At 35.2% G+C, this 24,234-nt stretch overlaps 3 protein-coding genes across 3 annotated transcripts; 1 reads left to right on the top strand and 2 right to left on the bottom strand.

Moving 5' to 3' along the window:
• Positions 1 to 3,305: 3,305 nt before the first annotated feature.
• LOC141401576 (uncharacterized) lies at positions 3,306 to 6,269 on the bottom strand. Its single transcript, XM_073981888.1, has 5 exons — positions 6,144 to 6,269; positions 4,945 to 5,294; positions 4,779 to 4,892; positions 3,924 to 4,718; positions 3,306 to 3,853 (listed from the first exon to the last, which is right to left on the bottom strand). Exons 2-5 carry the CDS (start codon positions 5,193 to 5,195, stop codon positions 3,847 to 3,849), a joined length of 1,167 nt encoding a protein of 388 aa, XP_073837989.1. The 5' UTR covers positions 5,196 to 5,294; positions 6,144 to 6,269; the 3' UTR covers positions 3,306 to 3,846.
• Positions 6,270 to 13,490: 7,221 nt separating this feature from the next.
• Positions 13,491 to 15,457, top strand: mrn (general transcription factor IIH subunit 4 marionette). Its single transcript, XM_073981887.1, has 2 exons — positions 13,491 to 14,118; positions 14,176 to 15,457. The coding sequence occupies exons 1-2, from the start codon at positions 13,823 to 13,825 to the stop codon at positions 15,371 to 15,373; spliced, it is 1,494 nt and encodes a 497-aa protein (XP_073837988.1). The 5' UTR covers positions 13,491 to 13,822; the 3' UTR covers positions 15,374 to 15,457.
• A 2,192-nt stretch (positions 15,458 to 17,649) lies between these two features.
• Ufsp2 (UFM1 specific peptidase 2) lies at positions 17,650 to 20,084 on the bottom strand. Its single transcript, XM_073986120.1, has 3 exons — positions 19,921 to 20,084; positions 18,388 to 19,861; positions 17,650 to 18,322 (listed from the first exon to the last, which is right to left on the bottom strand). The coding sequence occupies exons 1-3, from the start codon at positions 19,957 to 19,959 to the stop codon at positions 17,967 to 17,969; spliced, it is 1,869 nt and encodes a 622-aa protein (XP_073842221.1). The 5' UTR covers positions 19,960 to 20,084; the 3' UTR covers positions 17,650 to 17,966.
• Positions 20,085 to 24,234: the final 4,150 nt, after the last annotated feature.

Raw genomic sequence — 24,234 nt, 5'->3', positions numbered from 1 at the left:
AACGAAAAAGAAAAGATCTATAAATTGCAACATTTATAGGAATCTTAAGGTTGACAGGAATCATATCGTCTGCTCCGTCGGAAAAGGTCGTAAGTCCCTTTCAATAAATTTTTCAGGAGGAAGAAAAAACATTCCAGCGCTATCTGTATTAAAGATTTTATTACGGTGGTAAAGGCAGAATTTTTCGTTTATATATTCCGCTTCAATACCTGTACTTTGTTTGATAAGATTCCATCGCGTTTGGGAGATAATTGGATGTCTTTGGACTTACGACCTTTTCCTTGTACAGTTTTGTACTTTTGTAGGGACTTACGACCTTTTCCTACAATTTACGGACGTTTTTAAAATAAAATATTTATACTTTATAAAACAATGCGGAAAGGGTATTATAAGTTTGTTTTGTCCAATATTCGTGTAGCATCGCGAAGTATTCGTCGTAGATCCCCTCCCCTTGCCATTTTTTCATATCTTGATGAGATAAAGCGATCTAGCTATGTGTGTCCGTCTATCCATTAACAATTGTAATAAAACTCCAGGCCTCAATTTTTGACCGATCGTAACGAAATTTTGTGGAGAAGTCGGGTTCCGACCAGAAGTGACCCCATCAGATGTTGGTTATGATCGAAAGGTGTGAAATGGACCAAACCCACAATTTTTACCCGACTTTGTAGCTGTCCTGTAGATCGCAGTAATATTCCGATCGGACCGAAATTTTAAGAATGATTTGAGTTTAAGACAAAGAATAAGCTTGCAATTTAACATGGCGATGATATAATTGTTAGCGGATTTAATGGACCAAAACTTTTGTGTGAAATCTTATATATAAAAGACAATGTGTGTATGTTTGTATTTCCGCATAGACTCAAAAACGGCTGAACCGACTTTTTTTTTTTGAAAATTGAATGTCCCTTGGTGGAAGTGGGCTATATATTTTGTTGAATTTCGGAGGAGCGGGTTAAAACTGTGCCCTATTTTTTTAAATGCGCTATATATAAAACTTACGAACCATTCCGTTTCTCCAATCCTGGGTACTTATTTTAGCAATAAGACCCGACCAGAGTAATATTCTAAGTCGGTATAACCATGACCGTCTGTCCGTCTTTTGAAATTAATATACAGCTCGCAATTTTTAAGATAGATTTTCGTGATTTGGTATAGAAGTTTCTATTACTTCTAGGATGTTTGGCATTGACGTCATCAAAGCTTTTAGAATCACCGTGAAAACCATAGGGACTAGACCCATGACACCATCGTCTAATTCCATTCCAAATTCATACTGCTCTTTGTTAGCAAAAACCATGACGACTTCTTAGTTTAATAACATTTCAATCAACTATTATTTTGGAATCATTTAATAATATAAACATTGCACTTACCCGTCCGTTAGAAGGTATTACTTTATTGAATTCAGAATACAAACTAATCTCGTTATGTGAATGTCCTATGTCCTATGAATGTCCCTAGAGATACCACAAATGACCAGTTGATAAAGTTAAGTAATATATACGACAGTAAAAATTTTGATTTTTTTTTAATTTTTCAATATATGGGGTATATGAACACATACAGCATCCCAATTTGTATCAATGAAAAGGCCAGAAGTCCATCTTTCATAATCAGTTGGTTATAGGGAAAAATAGATTTCAAATGTAAATTTTCGTTGCCATATAGAAATTATCACATTTTTGTTCAAAAGTTTGGTCCACAGGCTCCGCCAAATATCATCCGATTATCATCCAAAAGTGTAGGCTAGTTCCTTACATTGTACCCCAACCATGGATGACGTTAAACATTATATCTGAACTACATTAGCTGTAGTATTCTTTTAAAGTATACATTTTCCTGTGGACTTACGACCTTTTCGTACTCAAATTTGTACGTTTTGTGGACTTACGACATTTTCCGACAAGAGCAAAACATATAGAAAATCGCGACATACTACCATTTTCTTTGTATCATACGACGTGTTTTGACTTGTACTATCATCCTGTAACAAAAACACGATTTCCGAAAAAAGTGGACTTACGACATTTTCCGACGGAGCAGACGATATGTTGAAAGGGTTCTGTAATAAGGAAACAATAAACAGGTTGGCAAAGCAAAAAAAAAAATAACCATCAAAAGTTGGAAAATAATAAGCAATGCAAAAAATGAAAAGATAAGTTCCGGTCATGGCACAATTACCTAGGTAGTGGCATCGTAAAATTTTGAATATGTTATGTCAGAACTTTCTTTATGTTGTTGGGGAAATTACAACAAAAATAATTTTTTTATAAAGGGATTTGACTTTTCATATTCGATCAGCTGGTGTGATACCACTACCTGGTAGTTCTGCCATGGTTCCGGTCCACACTAGAGTGATTTCATTGAAAAATTGCATGAAATTATGCGTCTCTAGATCGACTTCCATAGTATAGTAAAATCATAAAATTGCTGTAATGGGGAATTCGATTTAAGAACGTCTAATTTCATGAAATTTTTTTAATAAAATTCACTAGCTAGCCATTGCGGTCCTGAGTACACCGATATACATTTTGTCTTGCACAAGTCCATACTTTCCGAGATATGAGCCTCTGTTGAAGTTCCAAAAATTCCCTTGTTAAAATAAGAAAAAAAATTCTTTTCCCGTGCCCTAGGTTGGCTCCTGTCCATAGGAAAAAGCCTTAAATCGCCGGCCACTTAGAAAAAACTATACAATATAAAAAAATAATTTTCGGCACCGGGGGGCTTTACATAGGAATGAGATTGTGGAACTTTGAAGGCCCATAACTCGGGAAGTATGGACTTGTGCAAGACAAAACTTATATCGTTATATTCAGGAACCCACGGGCTATGTGTGGCATACATATATATCATCAAAATCCGGCACGGGCCCTAAACTCAACTTGTTCCCCGGGACTAACGAAAAACCTATACATTTTTGTTGTTGGAAGAATATATGACGATTTTCATACACGTAATGAAATTGACAGTCGATTATTAAATTCGGTTATAGGCAAACGTACTATAATGCTAAGTTTACATTTACGAAATCCACTCGATTTCATCTGTCAATTCCATAGCTCAAACGTCAAATGAAATCTCATCTGAAATCCATTGGATTTCATTTGACGTTTAACCTATGGATTTGACAGATGAAATCGAGTGGATTTCGTAAATGTAAACATAGCATAACGTACGTTTACATTTAACTTGGATTTAGTTAATCCTCATAAAGTAAATAGGAATCAAAAAAAGTTAAGAAAAGCAGTGTCTTTGTAATGCTTCCATGGATGCTATCCGGCAAAATAAGTAAATTTAATGCATTTTGAACACGTTATACTGTAAAACGGCAGAGTAAATTAGCATTTATTAGGCAAAATCTCTTTATTTATTGTATTTTTTAAAAAATTTCAGGTCCGCCATTGTTTATGCCTCCATATTATGACAGTTACCATAAATAGTCCTATGTCCGCTAGCATCTAAGCATTACAATAATTGTGTACATGAGGTGCTTGGTTGCTCACGCCCATAGAAAATAATGCATGCGTATATGTTGGCGACCAGTAAGGTATCCTTTCGACACATAATCCACCATATTTTGTACACATTCGTCACTTTCGTATACATTTGGTTTCAGTTTTACGATGTTCTGTCACACCCTACAGCATCTTCTTCAACCATTCTGGATATTCTCTTCACATCCCAAACTGTCTTCATCTCCAAAGAATCAAGGACATCCTTCACATTAAAAACCCAAGCCATTCTGGACTGTTGAGACATACAACTTTTTAATGACAGTAACAGTTGTAGAAACATAATTTGTAGGCACTATTCCTACGTTCCCTCATCATCAATTACTCAGTCTTACGATCTGAAACAGTAGTAAATATATAAAGTAAATTATAAGTATTGATATTTTCTTTCCACTTATATGTACATACTTCTCGAACTTCAATTCACATCCAGTGGTACCATATATGTTTTCTTCGGCTACCCTGATTTGGTCCATTTCCATAAATTGTTGCATTAAATCGGTGGTTTCGATTTTAATTTCTTCACTAGTATATTCATTGTCCTCTTCTTTTACCTTGATTTCGTTGATATCCGTTGATTGTTTTCTCGTGCTAACAACACTTTTTTGTATATATTCCTCGATATCATCACATTCATTAGCATCGTATAAGTTTATTTCCTCAGTATCAGGTTCGACTTTAATGTCTTTACCTTGGGTATCGTTTTCATTATTAATAATTTCTTGAATTTTGGGTTTTAAACCACATTTATCAATATCCGTTTTGGATTTCGTTTCAGGTTCACTAACAGTAGCATCATCACATTCCTTCCCTTTTGCTACCGTTATTTCCTCCATTTCAGCCAATTCTTTCGTTAGATTTCCATCTTCAGAACCTTGTTTTTTGCTCCAACGAAATAATGTGGTTTCATGTGGAATTGGATATCCTTTGTTATACAAATGATGGTATGCTTCTCGTCCAGCCGTATATAAGCGTAAGCTACTTTCAATATCTTCCTTTTTCCAATTACAACGGCGAGGATTTTGCAACTTTTTGATTTGATTTTTGGTAAATATAGGCTGCAAATATTTTTCTATGTTCTCCAGTTCTTCGCTTTTTTCATTTAACTCTTTCGTGAGTTTTGCATTTTCCTCGCTTAATATTTTATTAGCTTTTCTTAGTTTTTGGATTTCCATTAGCATTGTGCATTCTAAAATTATTGGTCTGAAATGAATATGTCAATAGTCAATAGAGATTTTTAGTCTATATTAATTGGATACGTACTCAGTTTGAGTTTCCATTTCATTGAACTTGTTGCCTTCGTCATTCCAAAGGTCCATTTCATGATAATCCGCAGGGTATCCCATGTTAAAAGTTTCCATTTCAGTTGTACTTGGGCTAATAATAAGCATTTTAATTATTCTCATTGAAAAATGTCCTACATACATACCACTCTTCGATTCTGGAACCGACCAGTGTATAATAAGGATATGGTTCCGCATTTGGCAGCAAGTGCTTTCTTTGTCCTCCCTTTATCATGTGTAAGGGCGAAAAATGGTCTTCACACATACATGACTTTGCAGACAATTCTATTCCACATATTTCACTCCAAATACGTCTTCTATTTTCTTCCTTTGGTACCGTAAAGAATGATCCATTTCCATAAACTTCTTTCTTTTTGCAAATAATACACTTTCGCATTTTGTTACGTCAACAGATAGCCGGGAAATAGGATAATTTGGAATTAGAATTAACGTCTCTAATTGTGGTTCCTTTAAGCTTGTTGAGTGATAGTGGCCCCTGTCAAGATGTAGAAGTAAATAACCGAACAGCTGTTTATAAAAAAAACAGAAACAGGGTTCTTTTCGCTGGATTTTCTCCCATATAAATCGATTTACAGATCCCTACATCGTAGAGCATCTTGTCAACATGGTACAATAATACAGGTAGCATTATCAAGCCAGCTGATGGTAACATAATGTGTCAATTGCATTGAATTGATGTCAAATTTTGACATCTTATGTTACCAACAATTGCAGATGCGGCTACCTGTGTATTTGTACCATGCTTGTCAATTGGCCCATGGTATAAGTAAAGAGGTAGATTTAAATGAAAAAAATCTATAGAACCCTTGTTTTCCTGAATTCATAAAACTTCAAAATTAGTAAACAAAAAGGCAACAAGTGGGTTTGTTTACAAAATACCAATTTTGAGCATTTTATAAAAAACGCGAAAATGAATGAAGGGCCACGGTTTCTCCACATAATCGAGTTGTGGATATGATAAAATGTTTTGTTTCAATAATAAGCTGAAGAATTTCTTCCATACAAATGTGCTAAAACCAATATTGAAAATCATTGAATTCGATTGTTTTTAAAATTTTTTTTTTTTTTTTTTTTGGCTTTTAAACTCTCCGTCAACCCTTAGACCACAACCGCTACCACCATAAAGCCAAATAAAATGGTGCAATCCAAACGGTAAAGATCCATGACCAATTGTGTAGACTTTGTCTACTGATTCTGTTTTCCAGTCGGATTGTTTCTATTACTTCTTTCGTTGTTTTGTTTTGCTAGAGTTCCGTTTTTAGCTTATAGCCATGTATTTTACGTGTTCTCCAACAGCGAAGAAAACGTAACATTGGGTGTATACCTAAATCAATGCTCAGCGTTATATTTGTTCCTCCAGTAGGTTTTGTGCGTATCTGTTCACTGTATAGCCAATGGTTTGAATGATCTGATTTTTAACAACCGCCGCAAAATGCGTTTTTTTTTCTCTCTTCCAAAGAACAATTCCAGTTTGGTATGCGACTCAAATTTCAATATTAGCGGCTTGAAGAAAGTCTGCTACAATGTTCAGACTATCTAAGCCTTTGGATTTAACGATATCTTCAACAGTGAAGAAATCGTGCAGGCTTGGGAATGATCTCCTCGTATTGTTATATTTGGTACAGCTAAATATAATATGAGAAGCCGTTTCCTCGACTTCGCATACCTCACATAAGTTATTATAAACTACGTTCATTTTCGCCAAGGTGCTATTGCAGAAGCAGTGACCGCACAACAATCTATTAACCAACTTTTGTCTCTCCGAGCTCATTTTTGAATTTTTGAACCAGGGTGCTCTTAGAATGTTTGGAAAGATTTTATAAAAATACGAATTGCTGTTACTTGCTTCCTCCCTGTACTTCTCGCCCCACTCATCCCACAATATTTTTGCTATAGCGTTTGTGGCGTCTCCTATTGGCCATGACACCGTCAGTTGTTCGCCATCTACTGAGGCATTCTTGGCTGCTCTATCTACTAGCTCATTTTGTTTTATGTCACAATGCCCTGGTATGTAGTGAATTTCAGTCTGTTCTGAAAACCCGTTTATTTTCGCAATAAAACTGTCAATCAAAAAGTTTTTGTGTTGCCTATTATTAATCGCTTGTAACCCACTCAAGCTATCTGTAAGTATGGCCACTTTCTTAATGCCTTTAGTCTCTGCGAATAGAGCCACCTGGAAGAAAGCTAAGATCTCAGCCGTCATTGATGCAAATTTTTTATTTGCATAGTACGATTTGATGGTGTTAGAATTCATGTGAGAGAAAGCCGCTCCTGTAGTCTCGCCCATCACCGATCCATCTGTGAAAAAAACTTCGAATCCCTTATCAAGGAGCATATTAACTTTCTCACTAGCTAATTGATTGATCATTTCACGACTGGCATCAGCCTTTTTCGTAACAATACTATTAAAAAAATTTTCAAAAATCGCTATTTTCCCCATAGGTAATCCCACTGGCCTCGTAGTTGCCACTTCTACAAGAATGTTTTCAAATTTCCGCCAAACCATAGCATAACTAGTGTTGGTTATTACCTTTTCTTTCAATACCTCCACTGCAGGCAGATTATAGGCCACGCATTTAACTAATTCTTTAGCAGTACTCAGCTCGAACCTATATCTGGGCGGTAGCTCTGCGGCCAGATTATATATTATAGGGATTGGCGTCGATCTTATAAGTCCCAAAGCCTTTCTTAAACTCTCATTAATGCAACATGTAAGCTTTCTTTCAGATTCTTTTGTTAGGTTGGATAAACTAGCTGCCCCATACTCAAGTTTTGCCCTGACAAAGACCTTATAGAAGTGAATGGCTCTAGCCGGCTTAATACCGTACTTACAACCACTCAGTATCCTAAGGAAGCCAGAACTAGATTTCACCACCGCCGTCGTTTCATCTATGTGGGTTTTTGCTGATCCGCTTGACGTCAAATTTACCCCCAGATATTTTATTTTATTGGTCTGAGGAACCCTTTGGCTATTAATAATGATGTTTATTTTGCCGGGTTTTTTACTGAAGTGCATTGTATAAGCTTTCTGCATATTGAAATTCAATTTGAGCTCCCCACATTTATTTTTAAACTGTATTATCTTTTCATGTAACGTTGCTTTCGTTTCTTCGATGGTAGATCCTTGACACAAGATGAAAAAATCATCTGCAAATTGGAAAACTGTGCAGTTTTCCGAATTTATGGCATGTAATCCAGATGTATATACATTGAACAAGATAGGGCTTAGTCCGCTACCTTGTGGAATACCATTCTTTATTGTTATACTCTTACTACCAAGCTTCAATATTCTCTCCTTCATACCATCGTACAGCCATTTAATGATGTGCTTATTAAATCCTGCTTCCAAAAAAATGTTTGTCAATATTCCAATGTCAGTATTGTCAAACGCCTTTTCTATATCAATACATGCGCCCATAACCACTTTCTTAGACTTCTTATGCCTTTCAATCAGATTAACTAGGTCATTAATACAATTTGTCGTGGATTTCCCACGACAAAATGCATATGATCTTCTTGGGATCATACTCTTTTCATCAATAAACTGTTGCATGATTTCCTTGAGTGCTGCTTCAAGGACTTTTTGAGAAGTGCACATTAACGCCACTGGCCTATAACTCCTAATATCAGCTGGGTCTTTGCCCTTTTTTGGAACAGGCGCGATTTTTATAGTCCTCCAATCATTCGGAAATATTCCGCTTTCCCAAACATTTTTTAATATACTAAAATATTTTCCCTTTTCTTCCTGATTGAGTTTGCAGATCATATTATAAGAAATTAGGTCTGGTCCTGGTGCAGAATCCAAGCTTCTGGAATTAAGGAACCTTTCCATTTCCGAAATATTCAGGACTGGTCTGTCGTCGGTGATGTCTCCAATTTCAATAACCGAAGGTTCACTACCTACCAAAGAAGAGCTAGTTATGTGCTCCAAAAAGCTTCCATTTTGGTCATCGTTCCATGAATTATTTATTGGCTTAACTTTTTGGAACTTTTTTAAATTGTCCATACGTTTCCACATTTCCTTGGACGGTTTCTCCTCCGACAACCTCGCTTGAAACTCTCTAAAATTCTTTTTCTTCAGCCTGGCAATTTGTCTATATAATTTCTTCTCTAAAGCGGCAAGTTTAAGTATGTCTTCCCAACTTTTCGTACATTCATACTTTCGCCTTTGTGCGGTTCTCTTGTTATATAGCCTCTGGATACTGTCATTCCACCACGCTTTTGGCACAAATTTATTATTATTGTCAACCTCAACAGTATTCTTTTTTATTGTTTCCTGAAAGGCTTCCTGCATATCTTTGAGGCTATTTCCCACCTTGAGTTCCGACAGTTGCTTAAACATCCGTTTCTTAAGTAAAATCTTGGTATTTTTTGGAGGAGTATCGTTGTCCTCCAATTCAATTGTAATCGGCATGTGGTTACTGTTCGTAATCTTTGTATCTGCAACTGTCCAGTTTATTCTAAATTGCGCACTATTTATAAAAGCTACATCAATGGCTGACTGAGTAGTTTCGTGTAAAATGAATGTGGGTTGCCCTGTATTGAGGCATGTAAAATGATTTTGATTGGCTAAATGATAAAGGGTCTCACCATAATAATCGCTAGAATTATTACCCCAGTTTATGGACTTGGCATTAAAATCACCAACCAAAAGGGTTGGTGATTTTAAATTTGAAATTGTTCTAAACAGTTTACACACAATATCACAAAATTTATTTCTGTCCGTGTTTGGCGGAATATACGTAACAACCAGGTTTATGTTGTGTTTTAAATTTAGAGTAGTAATACCAACGATTTCTGCCTCTTGATCGAATTGTATTAAGGAGAACTTCAGATTTCTCCTCAAGTAAATCCCCACACCACCATATCCGTCACGTCTGTTCTTGCCATAAAAATTGTAATTTGTAATATTTGTTATGGTTGCATCCCTGACCCACGTTTCTGTCAGGAGTGCAATATCATACTTTCCATTTTCTAAGCACAGTTCAAGGATATCTTTATTCTCTTTCTTATTTAGGCTCTGTATATTATATTGCAATATTTTCAACATCATTTTAACTTATAAAAAAAAATAAAAAGATAAAAACAAATATGATTTTGTTTGTTTTTATTTAAAAAAAATAAACAATTAGATATTATAATATTCCTTGAATAATGCTTCCACCATCCTCTTTCCCTTTGTGACTTGCTTTAATTAATGATACCTCAATGTTTAATGCTTCGTCCGACAATTTATTTCTTAGTCTGTTGATCATTTTTTTCTGTTCACTGTTCAGATTTCCTCTTTCTTCCTCCGTCATTAAGTCCTTAACACTCTCAGTCAAGGAGCTTAAAATACTTTCAACCCTTGTTACTTTATCTGTTACACTAATTAATGCGCTACCATTCGGCGAACTATAGGTTTCACCCTCGTTTAGGGCTTCCCTATATTCCCGCATTTGTTCCCTCGCTTTTTCCTGTTCTCTTATCCGATTTGTATTATTTTTTACCACTTTGGAAAATGGATTTTTAACATACATCCATCTCATGGCTTCTGTAGTGTTGTTTGCTATATTATTTCCCTCTATGCCTCTGCTGGTTCCTGGTCCTTTTGAGCCTCTACTAGGCAGAGCAGGAAAATCTTTATCCATTCCTTCCTCCAAGAGTGCATAACGATTTGAGAAGTAGTTCCCATACCTATCCCTTACTTCCTTCCGTGACAGATTCTCTATCGTCATCATTCTTTTTATTTGGTACTCAACTTCTCTTGTAGGGCATCTTTTGTCCCACGGTTGATGATCACCCTGGCAGTTGGGGCATACTGAAGGCATTCGGCATTGCTCATTTCTGTCATGTGGTGTAAAGCATGAGTTGCAAGCTGGTGTTTTTTGCTTGCAATGCTCAGCATAATGGTTAAATCTGTAACACTTGAAGCATTGTCCAAATGACACGAAATGCTTTACCTCATTTTTTGTGTAATTATAAAATTTAACTTCTTTTGGGATCTCCGAACCATTAAAATAGATCTTAATTCTTTGCGTTGGTACGCGATTTTCCCCCTCCTTCCGTGTAACTCTTATTATTTTGGTAATCTTTATGTCAGATTGGATTATCTCCGTCAATTCGTCATCTGGTATAGTAGTAGGAATTCCAAAAACTACACCAATTTTTGTTACAAAGTGTGATAGTATCTTTCGTTGATACCCCTCATTTTTCAGATCTGTGTTGTCTGCTAGAATGTTTGCTAAGGAACCACTCCTTAGGAGAACCTTTGCCCTACCGAAACCTATCTTTCTAACATCCAGAACACCCTTTATTTTCAAATTATGCATAATTCTTGCTAAGTTCACAACATTAATCCCTGTGCGTTCACTTCCCTCTGCATAAACCTTGTCCACGTATACGATGTAAGGCCCTTTATGTTCCTCATCGTATGCAAATTCATTAACAAAATCGGTTTCCTTACCTTTTGTGTTCGAGGAGATCATTCCTTTACCTGTGCTTGGGTCCATAAGGCTATTATTTGCGTCATCCCTTAGAGTAGCAGCATCTTCACATTCTGTTGTTCCATCATTCATAACATTCACTTCATTTTCCGCTGTATGTTCCGTCATTTCTGCTTCTAATTGCATTCCTTCTGTTTCTGAGTTTCCATCTGCCTTTTGTTTCTTCGCGTTTCCTTTCCTCATATTACTTCTACTTCTCTCTCGTGCAGGACGGCTGCCATTCTCCGCTAACTCTCTATTCTTCCTCGTTACTCTTTCTCTTTGCTCTCTCTGTTGCCACGGTGGAGGTGGAAGATTTACTTCCCCCTCCATTTTGCTAAGTCACGTACGCTTGCTTATATTTTTGTCTCCTTTGCACTCGCGTATCTTTGTATGCAGAACAAAATATGCAAAATAACGGAATTATAAGACCGTAAGAACCGTTATTCTTCGAGAATTTTTCTAATTTTTGTACCAAATTATGCCAAGTTAATGAAGTAAAATTATTTTTCTTTTTATGTTAACACTTTCATTTGTTAGCTGTGCCCAGCTTTTGAATTTTTCACTTCTATTGACAAGAATAATTGTATTTTCTTTAATATCTTCGAACTTTTTTCTTCTTTTTTAACCACTGCGACTGTTTTTTTAAGGTTATGTGCCGCTATTCTTGAGAACACTTTAAAATAAAGTTATAAATCTTAATTCTTAAACTCGACTCGATTTTCCATTAAAGGGAAATTTCTATTTTAGTTTTATTTTATTTTTCCGAATAGCATCAGCCTTGTGCTAGTTTTTTCTTTTAAATTTAACTAAGTTTGTGCTTATGAGGTATACACCTCAAAGCCTAGGAATTCTTTTCTTTTTCACTGTTTTTGATTTTATTTCAGCACCCGTTTAATATAAAATAAATAAATAAACTTCCATTATAGAAAAGTTCTTCACAGAATGTTTGAATTTGTACAAGCTATCTTCGCAATCACAATTTATGTCTTTTTTAACCGAGAGTTAAATTTGCAACAGAATCACTGCTTTAACAACTTTACGCTATGGCGTTCAGACAGAGAGTCGGTTGTTTTTAAAATTGTTGGCATATTATTCAAACATCACACACACATACAAAGATTGTGTATATTGTTTTGACGTTTTAGGAACAGTCGAAAGAAAAAAATTTAAATTGACAGGAAGCTTTAGCTAACCTTTATTATTAAACCATGAATTGGCCCTTTTTAGTGTGAAATGGAAAAAAATGACTTGATTCCTCTAATCCAACTTACATCGACTCACTCCGGATACTAATAAATATAGCTTTGTTCGGAGCAAGTTGAGTTTAAGCATTAAGCTCGGATAAAATTATGATTTTTTCTATATAGCCGGTCTTCGGCCGGGGATTTAAGACTTTCTGCTATGGACAGGAGCCAATCTAGGGAACGGGAACAACATTTTCTTTTAAATTAACAATTTTCTCTAAGTAGCCGACATTTAACAAGGGAATTTTCGGAACTTCGGAGGCCCATATCTCGGGAAGTATGGACTTCCGCAATAAATGTTATATATATTTGTGATCAGGGTGACGAGACCTACCTGTGACAAAAATTTGGTCCCGATCCGAGCTTAATGAAAACATTCAACTTATGCCCTTTGTTCCTTTACTTTTTTAATGGTAAGGGTGGTAAAAGAGAAAAGCGTCAAAATTGCTCTCTCACGAACATTTTTACCAGAAAAGTAAAGGAACATAATACATTCTTTTTGTAGATGTACCCTGAAGATGCAATGTAAACTATTGCGAAATATTGGTGACAACAAAAAATAAATTACATCCCAATAAAGACCTTAAGCTCAAAAAACACTCGTCTCTTTATTTAATATCAACAAAAGGTCGAAGAAAATCAAAATAGGAACGGAAAAATGGTATGTATTATCTGGCAGCAATGTCAAAAAGAAACATAAAAAAAATCAATTTTCGTCTTTTATTTCACAGTTTTTAATTTAGTTTTGTCATTTTTCGACTTTTTCTTCTGGTTATCAACCATTTTCTTTTTCTTTGTGAAATAATCGTCAAACAGAAGTCGAAAAATCAGTTCTGCCATTTTTTACCTGTCATTTTCCAGTTCTGCCATTTTTGTGGTAGAAGAGAAAGCCATTTTCGCTCTCTCTCCACTTAAAAATTGCTTCCAGTTTTGCCACTTTTAGGGGTTAAGGAACGCTTTACAGGTTAACAATGGGAAAAATGGTAACCTCAGTATGTAAGAATAAGGATAAATAAGTTCGGTCATCTCCTTTCACCAAAAAATCAAAAGTACACTGAAACGAAACTTTTCATGCGACTGCGGAGAGGACGGCGCTAACATTTATTAGTGCATAACGTAACGCAAAGAATCAGCTGTTTATATTACAACCCTGCAAGCCGGTGTTTTTGTGGAACGTTTTTGATTTTGCTTGGTTGGTTGTTTTTGTTTATTGTATGGAAGTAGGCATTGAGTTGAGGTGTTAATTGTTTGGAAATTGTTTTATTTTTTAATTTAACATATTCCCCTTTGAAATGACCGACTACAAGGCCTCCTCATCGAAACACGGTTCAGCTTCTTCATCGGCAACACCAAGCTCTTTGTTGGTTGCCGCCAAACCGGCCAACTTGCAATGCAAAGATTTCCAGGAATATTTGAAGACACGAAGTCCTGATACATTGGAAAAGCTATATAACTATCCCACGATTTGTTTGGCTGTCTATCGGGAACTACCGGAAATTGCGAGGCAGTTTGTGATACGGATACTCTTTGTCGAACAACCAGTGCCACAAGCTGTGGTGGCTTCATGGGGTTCACAGTATTATGCCAAGTAAGTGGAAACAAATATTTTACTTATCAAGGAGTTATAGTAAATTTTTATTTTTAGGGAACAAGCCTCATCCACCAACATATTAACAGAATTGAATGTTTGGCGCACCACCACCATACCTGGCGGTCTTTCAGCCTGGGAACTTTGTCCAACGTTTAAAAAGAATCTAAAAATTGCTTTACTGGGAGGTGGCAAACCCTGGTCAATGTCCCACACCTTGGAAAAGGATTCCAAACCTCGTGACATTGCCTTCTTGGATCAATATGCCATGTCCAGATGGCGTTGTGTCCTCCACTATATGGTGGGTACTGGTGGGGCTAACAAGGGGCAAGGTAGTGAAGTTATTAGCCCCGATGCGGTGAGGATTTTGCTGCATGCCAACCTAATGAAACGTGATGAAACTGGGATTACCATAACAAGGCAGGGGTTCCAATTTTTGCTCTTGGATACACAATCACAGGTTTGGCATTTTATGTTAATGTATTTGGATACATGTGAAGAAAGGGGGCTCTCACTGCCTGAATGTTTGAGTATGTTGTTCCAGTTAAGTTTTTCCACACTTGGCCGTGATTACAGTTCGGAGGGTATGAATCCGAAAATGTTGGCTTTTCTACAGCACCTGAGAGAATTTGGCTTGGTATTTCAGAGAAAACGGAAAGAAGGGCGTTTTTATCCCACCCGCTTGGCCCTGAATGTTACCAATAAGGCAGCCACCGTCCCCGCCGTGGTGTTGGAAGATGAAAAGTCCCAGGAAAGTGGTTATATTATTGTGGAAACAAATTATCGTGTCTATGCCTACACAGACTCGCCACTACAAGTTGCTGTTTTGGGCTTATTTACCGAGCTGTTATATCGTTTTCCCAACTTGGTGGTGGGTGTGTTGACCCGTGACTCGGTGCGTCAAGCATTGCGTGGTGGTATCACGGCAGATCAAATTATCAGCTATTTGGAACAATATGCCCATCCGAATATGAAGTTGACGGAATCGGCAATTAAATCCAAATCTCCATTACCACCAACTGTGGTGGATCAAATCAAGCTATGGGAAATGGAACGTAATCGTTTCACATACACGGAGGGTGTGGTGTATAATCAATTTTTGTCACAGGCTGATTTTATAACACTGCGAGATTATGCCCAATCCATTAATGTATTGGTGTGGCAAAACGAACGCACCCGCACAATGGTGGTTACCAAAAATGGCCATGATGATGTTAGGCGTTTTTGGAAGAAATTCTCTAAAAATGCCAGTTAGAAGGAGGAGGAGCAGTACGATGTTTTGTTTTAGTTTAAGATCTAGTAATAAAAATATCTTTCGATTCGCGAAAAACCTCGGAAATGTGTGGAGTTTTGTTGTAATTAGGGGTGGGTTAAGGGTTCTTCAAAAGTATCTACATACTTCCTTTGGATAAGATGTACAATGAAATCAGAATACTAATGACTGTATTGAAAATTTCATAAACTCCACACTATAGAAAATCGAAAAATTTTCTGTTGAAATTATATCGATAATCGAAAAACTTCCTATTGAAATTTTATCGATAATCGAAAAATTTTCCATTGAAGTTTTATCGATAATCGAAAAATTTCCAATTGACATTTTATCGATAATCGAAAAATTTCCTATTGAAATTTGATCGATAATCGAAGATTTTCCTATTGAAATTTTATCGATAATCGAAAATTTTTCTATTGAAATTTTATCGAAAAATTTCCCATTGAAATTTTATCGGTAATCGCAAAAATTTCCTATTGAAATTTTATCGATAATCGAAAAATTTCGTATTGAAATTTTATCGAAAAGCGAAAAATTTCCTACTGAAATTTTATCGATAATCGAAAAATTTCCTATTGAAATTTTATCGATAATCGAAAAATTCCCTATTGAAATTTTATCGATAATCGAAAAAATTTCCTATTGAAATTTTATCGATAATCGAAAAAATTTCCTATTGAAATTTTATCGATAATCGAAAAAATTTCCTATTGAAATTTTATCGATAATCGAAAAAATTTCCTATTGAAATTTTACCGATAATCGAAAAATTTCCTATTGAAATTCTATCGATAATCGAAAATTTTCCTATTGAAATTTTATCGATAATCGAAAAATTTCCTATTGAAATTTTATCGATAATCAAAAAATTTCCTATTGAAATTTTATCGATAATCGAAAAATGTCCTATTGATATTTTATTGACAATCGAAAAATTTCCTACTGAAATTTTATCGATAATCGAAAATTTTCCTATTGAAATTTTATCGATAATCGAAATATTTCCTATTGAAATTTTATCGATAATCGGAAAATTTCCTATTGAAATTTTATCGATAATCGAAAAATTTCCAATTGAAATTTTATCGATAATCGAAAAATTTCCTATTAAAATTTTACCGATAATCGAAAAATTTCCTATTGCAATTTTATCGATAATCGAAAAATTTCCTATTGAAATTTTATCGATAATCGAAAAATTTCGTATTGAATTTTTATCGAAAAGCAATAAATTTCCTATTGAAATTAATCGATAATCGACGATTTTCCTATTGAAATTTTACCGATAATCGAAAAATTTCCTATTGAAATTTTATCGATAATCGAAAAATTTCCTATTGAAATTTTATCGATAATCGAAAAATTTCCTATTGAAATTTTATCGATAATCGAAAAATTTCCTATTGAAATTTTATCGATAATCGAAAAATTTCCTATTGAAATTTTATCGATAATCGAAAAATTTCCTATTGAAATTTTATCGATAATCGAAAAATTTCCTATTGAAATTTTTTCGATAATCGAAAAATTTCCTATTGAAATTTAATTGATAATTGAAAAATTTCCTTTTGAAATTTTATCGATAATCGAAAAATTTCCTATTGAAATTTTATCGATAATCGAAAATTTTCCTATTGAAATTTTATCGATAATCGAAAAATTTTCCTTTTGCAATTTTATCGGTAATCGAAAAATATCCTATTGAAATTTTATCGATAATCAAAAATGTTCCTTTTGAAATTTTATCATTAACCGAAAATGTTTCTATTGAAATTTTATCGACAATAGCAAAAATTTCCTATTGAAATTTTATCGATAATCGCAAAAATTTTCTATTGAAATTTTATCGATAATCGAAAAATTTCCTATAGAAATTTATCGATAATCGAAAAATTTCCTATTGAAATTTTATCGATAATCGAAAAATTTCCTATTGATATTTTATCGAAAAGCGAAAAATTTCCTATTAAAATTTTATCGATAATCGAAAAATTTCCTATTGAAATTTTACCGATAACCGAAAAATTTCCTATTGCAATTTTATCAATAATCGAAAAATTTCCTATTGAAATTTTATCGGTAATCGAAAATTTTCCCGGTTGCAATTTTATCGGTAATCGAAAAATATCCTATTGAAATTTTATCGATAATGGAATTTTCCTTTTGAAATTTTATCGATAATCGAAATTTGTTCCGCTTTCTTTCTGAAGGAAATATGGACTTGGAGGTAAGCAAAAAAAAAACTTTCAAATATATTTTGTGTAATTTATTTATATTTTTTTTATTTCGATTTTTATTTTATAAAAAATGTGTATATAAAATTATAAAAAGAATCAGATTATTGATTGGTCATCTTAGAGGAGTTGTCGATTGAATGATGATCAAAATGATGAAAACAAGAAAAAAATATATATTTATATGTATAAAACAGAAACCCCAAGCTTCCAAAATAGCTTTTTCGTAATTAAAAAAAAAAACTAAAAACAAAAATATTAGTCAAAATAAATAACAAATATAGAATCGTTTTATCTTAAGACACTCGGCCCGCATTTTTCACATCCCGCATATCCCCTTAAAACATAATAGGCCTTTGTGGCATACACAAATTGTAATAACTCTTTTTATCCCAGAAATCCATACCCTTCCAGCCACACCAGCCTTTGGATTGTATAGTTTGTAAATCATCTTCGCCCGTATAGTGAGGATCTAAAATAAGGAATTTAATCTGGCCCGTTTGTACATTATAATCAATGCCAATAATGGTGTGGGCCAAGACACCACCACCAATCATAATCGGGGTTCCTTGGGTCTGGAAATGCATGGCCAAATCTGAGGCCAAGGTGGAGAGTTCACCGCCTGAGCTAACATGTAAAATTTTCGAGTCCACATTAAGGAAACCCTGTAGACACATGCTGACCTCAGTGGAACCTGGAAGAAAAATAACAACAACAAAAATTAGAAACAACAAAATATTTAAAGTGTTTGTCACCTACCAATCCACTGTGAAGATCCTTTGAAATTTTGTGGTTTATCACCAATTTTCACCAAATATTGTTGTATCTCCAAATGTGTGGGCACCGCCCGTTCAGTATAGCCCTGTAGCAAGAACCACGAACAAATCGATTGCAACGAACGATAGGCACAACCCCATCCCTTATCTTGCATTTGTTGTTGCAAATAATGGTAATAATGATAATTACCCTGAACCAAATACTGTTTACCCTCCGTCACACCACTTGCCTTAAGACCCAAATGCGTGTTTAACAAAGGTTCATCGGCTGCAATTTCATTACGGAATATACAAACATTAGAACGACGGAAATATGGACGTGTAACGGCCAAACCAAAATGACGATGTAGACGTTTACGTTTATTCTGCATGCTGGCCTCATCATCGGACAAGCCATCCAAGTAGCAACAGGATATAAAATGGCCAAATTCCATTGGAAAGAAATTATAGGTTTTTGGCACCTTTAATATCCGTCTTCCCTCATTCTCCTCCAAATTTTCACTTATACTTTGTTCACACAAACGCAAGGCCCGGCATATGCTCTCTATGAGGATATCATATAATCTGGACACTTTTGTGGATTTACATAATATGGCCATGGGTTCCAATTCAACGGGTATGGCATATTTTTTCTCAGCCGGCTTTAGGCACATGCTCATCGAAGGCAGTGTATTTGAAATGTTATCCGTGTCATTAAATTCCCTGGTCTTGGAACGCAAAACCTCAATACTCAAAATATCAAAGTCACAACCCACAGCTCCATAAACATTGGACAATTTAATATCAGCTGCAGTGGATTTCTTGTTTTTCTTTCCCTCGACATTCTCCTTATCCTCTTGATGGAAATGCACAGCAGCTTGTACGGCGGATATAACATCATTTATAGCACATTCATTGTTGATACTACCACCTTTGTGTCCAGAATAGGCCACTCCCTGGGCACCACCATTTGTTATGAAAACCTTTGTGGGTTCCAAATTAAATGCCAAACTGCCACCCGATATGGTCTTCCTTAAGGCATGCATTTCCTTACGCACCGCCAGGGCATTGTCTTCCGTATAAATTGTCCACGAAAATTTCAAACGTGTAAAACAAAAGTCTCTGTACAGCTGCTCTCCATCCATCACCTCATAGGGCACTTGCTCCAGTTTACCATGCATTAAAAACGAGGCCTTCAAACCCACCAAGGTACCCAATTCACAATGCAACAATATGGGATTATCGGTGATGTCAACATCTTTGAATATCTCAGTCAAGTGGGCTTCAGCATCGGAACAATCACCAAACTTTACCAAACCACACAAATCAATTTCTGCTGGAAACTTATGTTGTATTTGTTCATAATTTAATTGGCCTATTGTGCTTTCAACATTAAAACCAAGCAGCAGAAGAGTTCCATCGCCATAGAAAACACCAAATAAACAGCCACTACATTGTTGTTTTACTTGTTCCAACCGCTGAAAGTACAGAAGTTTTAGATGTGTTCTAGGGCTTTTATACGCCAGTCATAACTTACCTTTAAAAGCAATGAGGAAATTTTTAACTTTGGTAACATATTTTAATGTTTTTTCTGTTTTTCCTCGAAATTAATTTAATGCGTTGGCAAAAATTGATTGTACCTGTCGTCTCGTCTCCTACTGTTTGACCGGGGGTCTATAGATTGATTTGTGACGTTTGAACGATTGTATGAAGTTTACACAGGAATCATTTCGATGTTGCGGAATTATTGTTTCTAGTGATCCCTACAATATTACAGTACGTTTACATACAACTGGATTTAGTTTATCCAGTACCAAGCAAAAAGATTGCATCCGCGGATGCAGTTGAATCACTACAAGTGTATGGTACATTTGCCGTTGGAGTACATCCCAGCAAAAAGTTTGCATCCACGGATGCAGTTGAATCACAACAAGTGTACAGTACAAGTGGCGTTGGAGTACATCTTTTTCTATGAATTCACGTATGAATTTTACAAGAGAGCGCGCAGCTAGGATGCACTCCATTTTCGATTCAAATTACAGCTTTTGATGCAGTGTTTTGGATTGAATTTGAATGCATTCTTCGGATTGCATTTTTAGTCAGTCTAAAGGTGCAATAAAAATGCAAGCTATTGCAAAATATCCCAGAATAAATAAAATACATTTATTTATTAATTTTCTCGTTTAGAGTTAAGCTTGATGATCGGAAATTATTTGCAAGTGAAAAAGGAAAGCCAAGGACTCGAACCCACATAGTCACCAAATTATGTTACCTAGTTTCACTGGTGGTAAAGCAGATTTTTAGACGTATCGACTATGTAATGGCTTCTCTGTCCTAGAACTTTCAGCGGCCAAATATCCGCGTAATAGTAAGTTTACATTTACGAAATCCACTCGATTTCAACTGTCAATTTCATTGCTTAAACGTCAAATGAAATCACATCTGAAATCCACTGGATTTCATTTGACGTTTAAGCAATGAAATTGACAGTTGAAATCGAGTGGATTTCGTAAATGTAAACCAAGCATAAGTGTATAAAACACATTTGCATTTGAAAAACGAAAAGTTCATACCCAGCAAAAACGACTTTAGACTGACTAAAAGTGCAATCCGAAGAGTGCCTTTAAATTCAACCCAAAGCACTACATCAAAAGCTGTGATTTGGATCGAAAATGGAGTGCACCCTAGCTGTGTGCTGTGGAAGCAAAATAAAGTTATCCTAGCTGCGCGCTCTCTTGTAAAATTCATAAGTGAATTCATAGGAAAAGATGTACTCCAATGGCAAATATACTGTACACTCGTAGTGAATTAACTGAATTAACTGCATCTGTGGATGCAAAGTCCCGGTCCATACTAGAGTGAATTTCATTAAAAAAATTCATGAAATTAGGAGCTCTTAAATCGAATTCCTCACTGCAGCAATTTTATAATTTAACTCTACTATGGAAGTCGATCTAGAGACGCATAATTTCATGAAATATTTTCAATGAAATCACTCTAGTGTGGACCGGGACAAATCACAGCCTTTGATGTAGTCGTTTGGATTGAATTTAAAGGCACTCTTCGGATTGTGTTTTTAATCAATCTAAAGATACAGTAAAAATGCAAGCTATTGCGAAATATCCCAAAATAAATAAAATGCATTTATTATTTGTGTAAAACAAGAATACAAAGAACTTTATTGTATAAACACAAATTAAAAAAAAGTTTACGTTAAATTCAATCACAATTGTGTGTACTTTCTCCGTTCTCTATTTAAACCATGAGCAACTTCATCATCATCCTTAAGGCCTGAGTACATAAGCTGCTTTGTCTGGTTGCCTTGCTTTCCTGCTCAATTTTTTACATAATAAAAATAAAAGAATAATGGAGGCCGAGAAAATTTCGAACTGGGTTGCCCTTTTCTTTTTTATTCTTTTATCACAAGCAAGGCAACCAGGCGAGCAGCTTATGTACGTAGGCCTTTAAGGCCTTCGAAATATAATCACACTTGTTTCTCTTTTGAAGAAATTATGTCGGCAGCGACGGGTAGGGATCACCAACTGTTTATAAAATGTATCGAACGGAGTGCATTTTTCATAACTCTGTAGTAGTATATCGAAAGATGTTGTGAAATCATAACTCCAATTGCCCAACTACCAAATTTTTTTGCTGGGTTGTTGTTTGTTTTATTTTATTCCACTGCATGTCGCCAACTAATCTTGTGGTTTCATTTCTCGTTTTCCACTATGATTTTCGTAAAAAACTACAAATAGTTAAGTTGCACAAGTGACTAACCATCTGTGTTGTTAAAAGCCAATATCTTGTAAAAGTATTTTTTGATTTTGTCGCGACAACGACTATCGAATATGTATAAAATCATGTTTGCATCGACTGAAGCAAGTCAATGCCAAGAGGCCTTTTGAATGCAGTATAATCTATAAAGTATACAGTCAACCAAAAAGGTCTACATACACCCTATAAATCTCGGGTTTTAAGGGTAAGAAAGCATTTTTATGAAAATCCAAGTACATAGTTCTGTCTCATATCCCTAACTAGGCGTTTACACCAGACAGTTTGTCTTCAAATACAACTCTGATTTACTAACACATACATACATTTGTCGTTTGTCTCCCATCTGTCCATAATTTTTTCACAGACAGTAGAGAAGACAAATTTTTGGCATTTTTGTAAAAATAAGTGAGATAATAATTGAAATGTGTTGAAAACAAAAGAACATGAACAAAAACAAAACACGTGAACGGAAAACACAAAGAAATCGACGATTTTCATTCAAAATCTTACAACTGTTTTGCAGTTGTCGGGACGCCTACGTCACACAGGCAACTTGTGGGATTTTGACAATCAATACATGAACTCAACTGTCCTGTCATTTGTAAACGCAGGGTAATAAACAATATTGCATACAACAAAAATATATTCCATAATACGAATAACGGTAAATTCTATAAAAATTAAAAAATTAATAGGGAAAAAGTGTACATACACCCAATGAAATATTAAGATTACAGTAAAACAGAATGCGGCACCTCCTTACTCGCGAGCAACCAAAGAGAGCTTCTCTCTCCACTCACTAATTGAAAAACAATGCACTGTCAACAGTGTTTGCTCAAATTGTTGTTGTTGTGTGCCGCATTCTGCAGTAATATTGATGGAATAAGCAAAACAAATTTTACATTTTATTGCTTTATTGAATGTCTCTGGTTGTCTATGATATATTTTAGACAAAATAGGAACATATTTGTGCTTTAATTGACGTTAGCTTCGTTCCCGTACTTTTTAATGGTAAAACTCGTAAAAGAGAGAACTGCAAAAAATTTGTTCTCACACACAAGTTTTTTGAAATAGTTCGGGAACGGAAAATACGTCAAAAAAACTGGAACAAATGTCAAAGTCGGCGTATCAGCCAATCAGACGCCGGCAACCATGTTACTATTTTTTTTACTCGCCCAAATTTGTCGTGTAAAAAGTTTTTAAAGAGAGCGTCATTCAGCGCCATTTTTGTTTAAAGAGAAGTGAACATTTTACAACTTTTTTGTGTACGGGAACGTTTTTTCGAGTAAAATGTGTAAAAGTCGTAAAAATTGTAAAAACTTTTTAGTTCTGGAACACAGCTGTTATTTAAGGTCAGACTTCGCGTATAGCTCGTTAAGGCGGACCCTTGCAGATTTCTTTGAGTTTTTCAGTCTGGTAGTTTATGAAACCCCAGGAAATACAGTGGGAATAATTACTTTGAGATCCTAGAGCACTTTGAAAGTGTTATTAGGGATAATATATGCTCCTGAGCTTCGCTAAATATGCGAATTCCTGAGTTTTTCATAAATTTTATAGTTTTCACAGCATTCCAAGGGTCAAATTACAAGCAATAACCTTGGAATTAGCTTGTAATAAATGTTTGGACCTTAACTCAATCAGAAATGTATAACATTAGTTTCCAAAGCATCAAAATAAAAGCACCACCAAAGAATGCATGAAACTTGTATGAAATTTACACTGTTAACTAGTATGCTCTCGTATTATGATCGTTAGGATCACCTGAAGCGCTATAAATGTCGGATACTTTTGCATTGCTGATTCAATGGATGCTCGAGGATTGTACCAGACCTTATTACAAGGTAATTCGAAGGCTTCTGCATGTAATTTGCCCCTTGGGATGTTGTGAAAACTATAAAATTTATGAGAAAACTCAGGAATTCGTATATTTAGCGAAGCTCAGGAGCATATATTATCCACAAGAAGAACTTCATAGCGCTCTTGGATCCCAAAATTATTAGTCCCACTGTATTTTCTTGGGTTTCATAAACTACTAGACTGAAAAACTCAAAGAAATCTGCAAGGGTCCGCCTTAACA

This window comes from Musca autumnalis, unplaced genomic scaffold (assembly GCF_047663935.1).
Source record: "Musca autumnalis isolate F117 unplaced genomic scaffold, ASM4766393v1 scaffold_4, whole genome shotgun sequence".
Lineage (NCBI taxonomy): Eukaryota > Metazoa > Arthropoda > Insecta > Diptera > Muscidae > Musca > Musca autumnalis.
The sequence above is the reverse complement of the archived record's forward strand: the minus strand, read 5'-3'. Positions and strand labels throughout refer to the sequence as shown.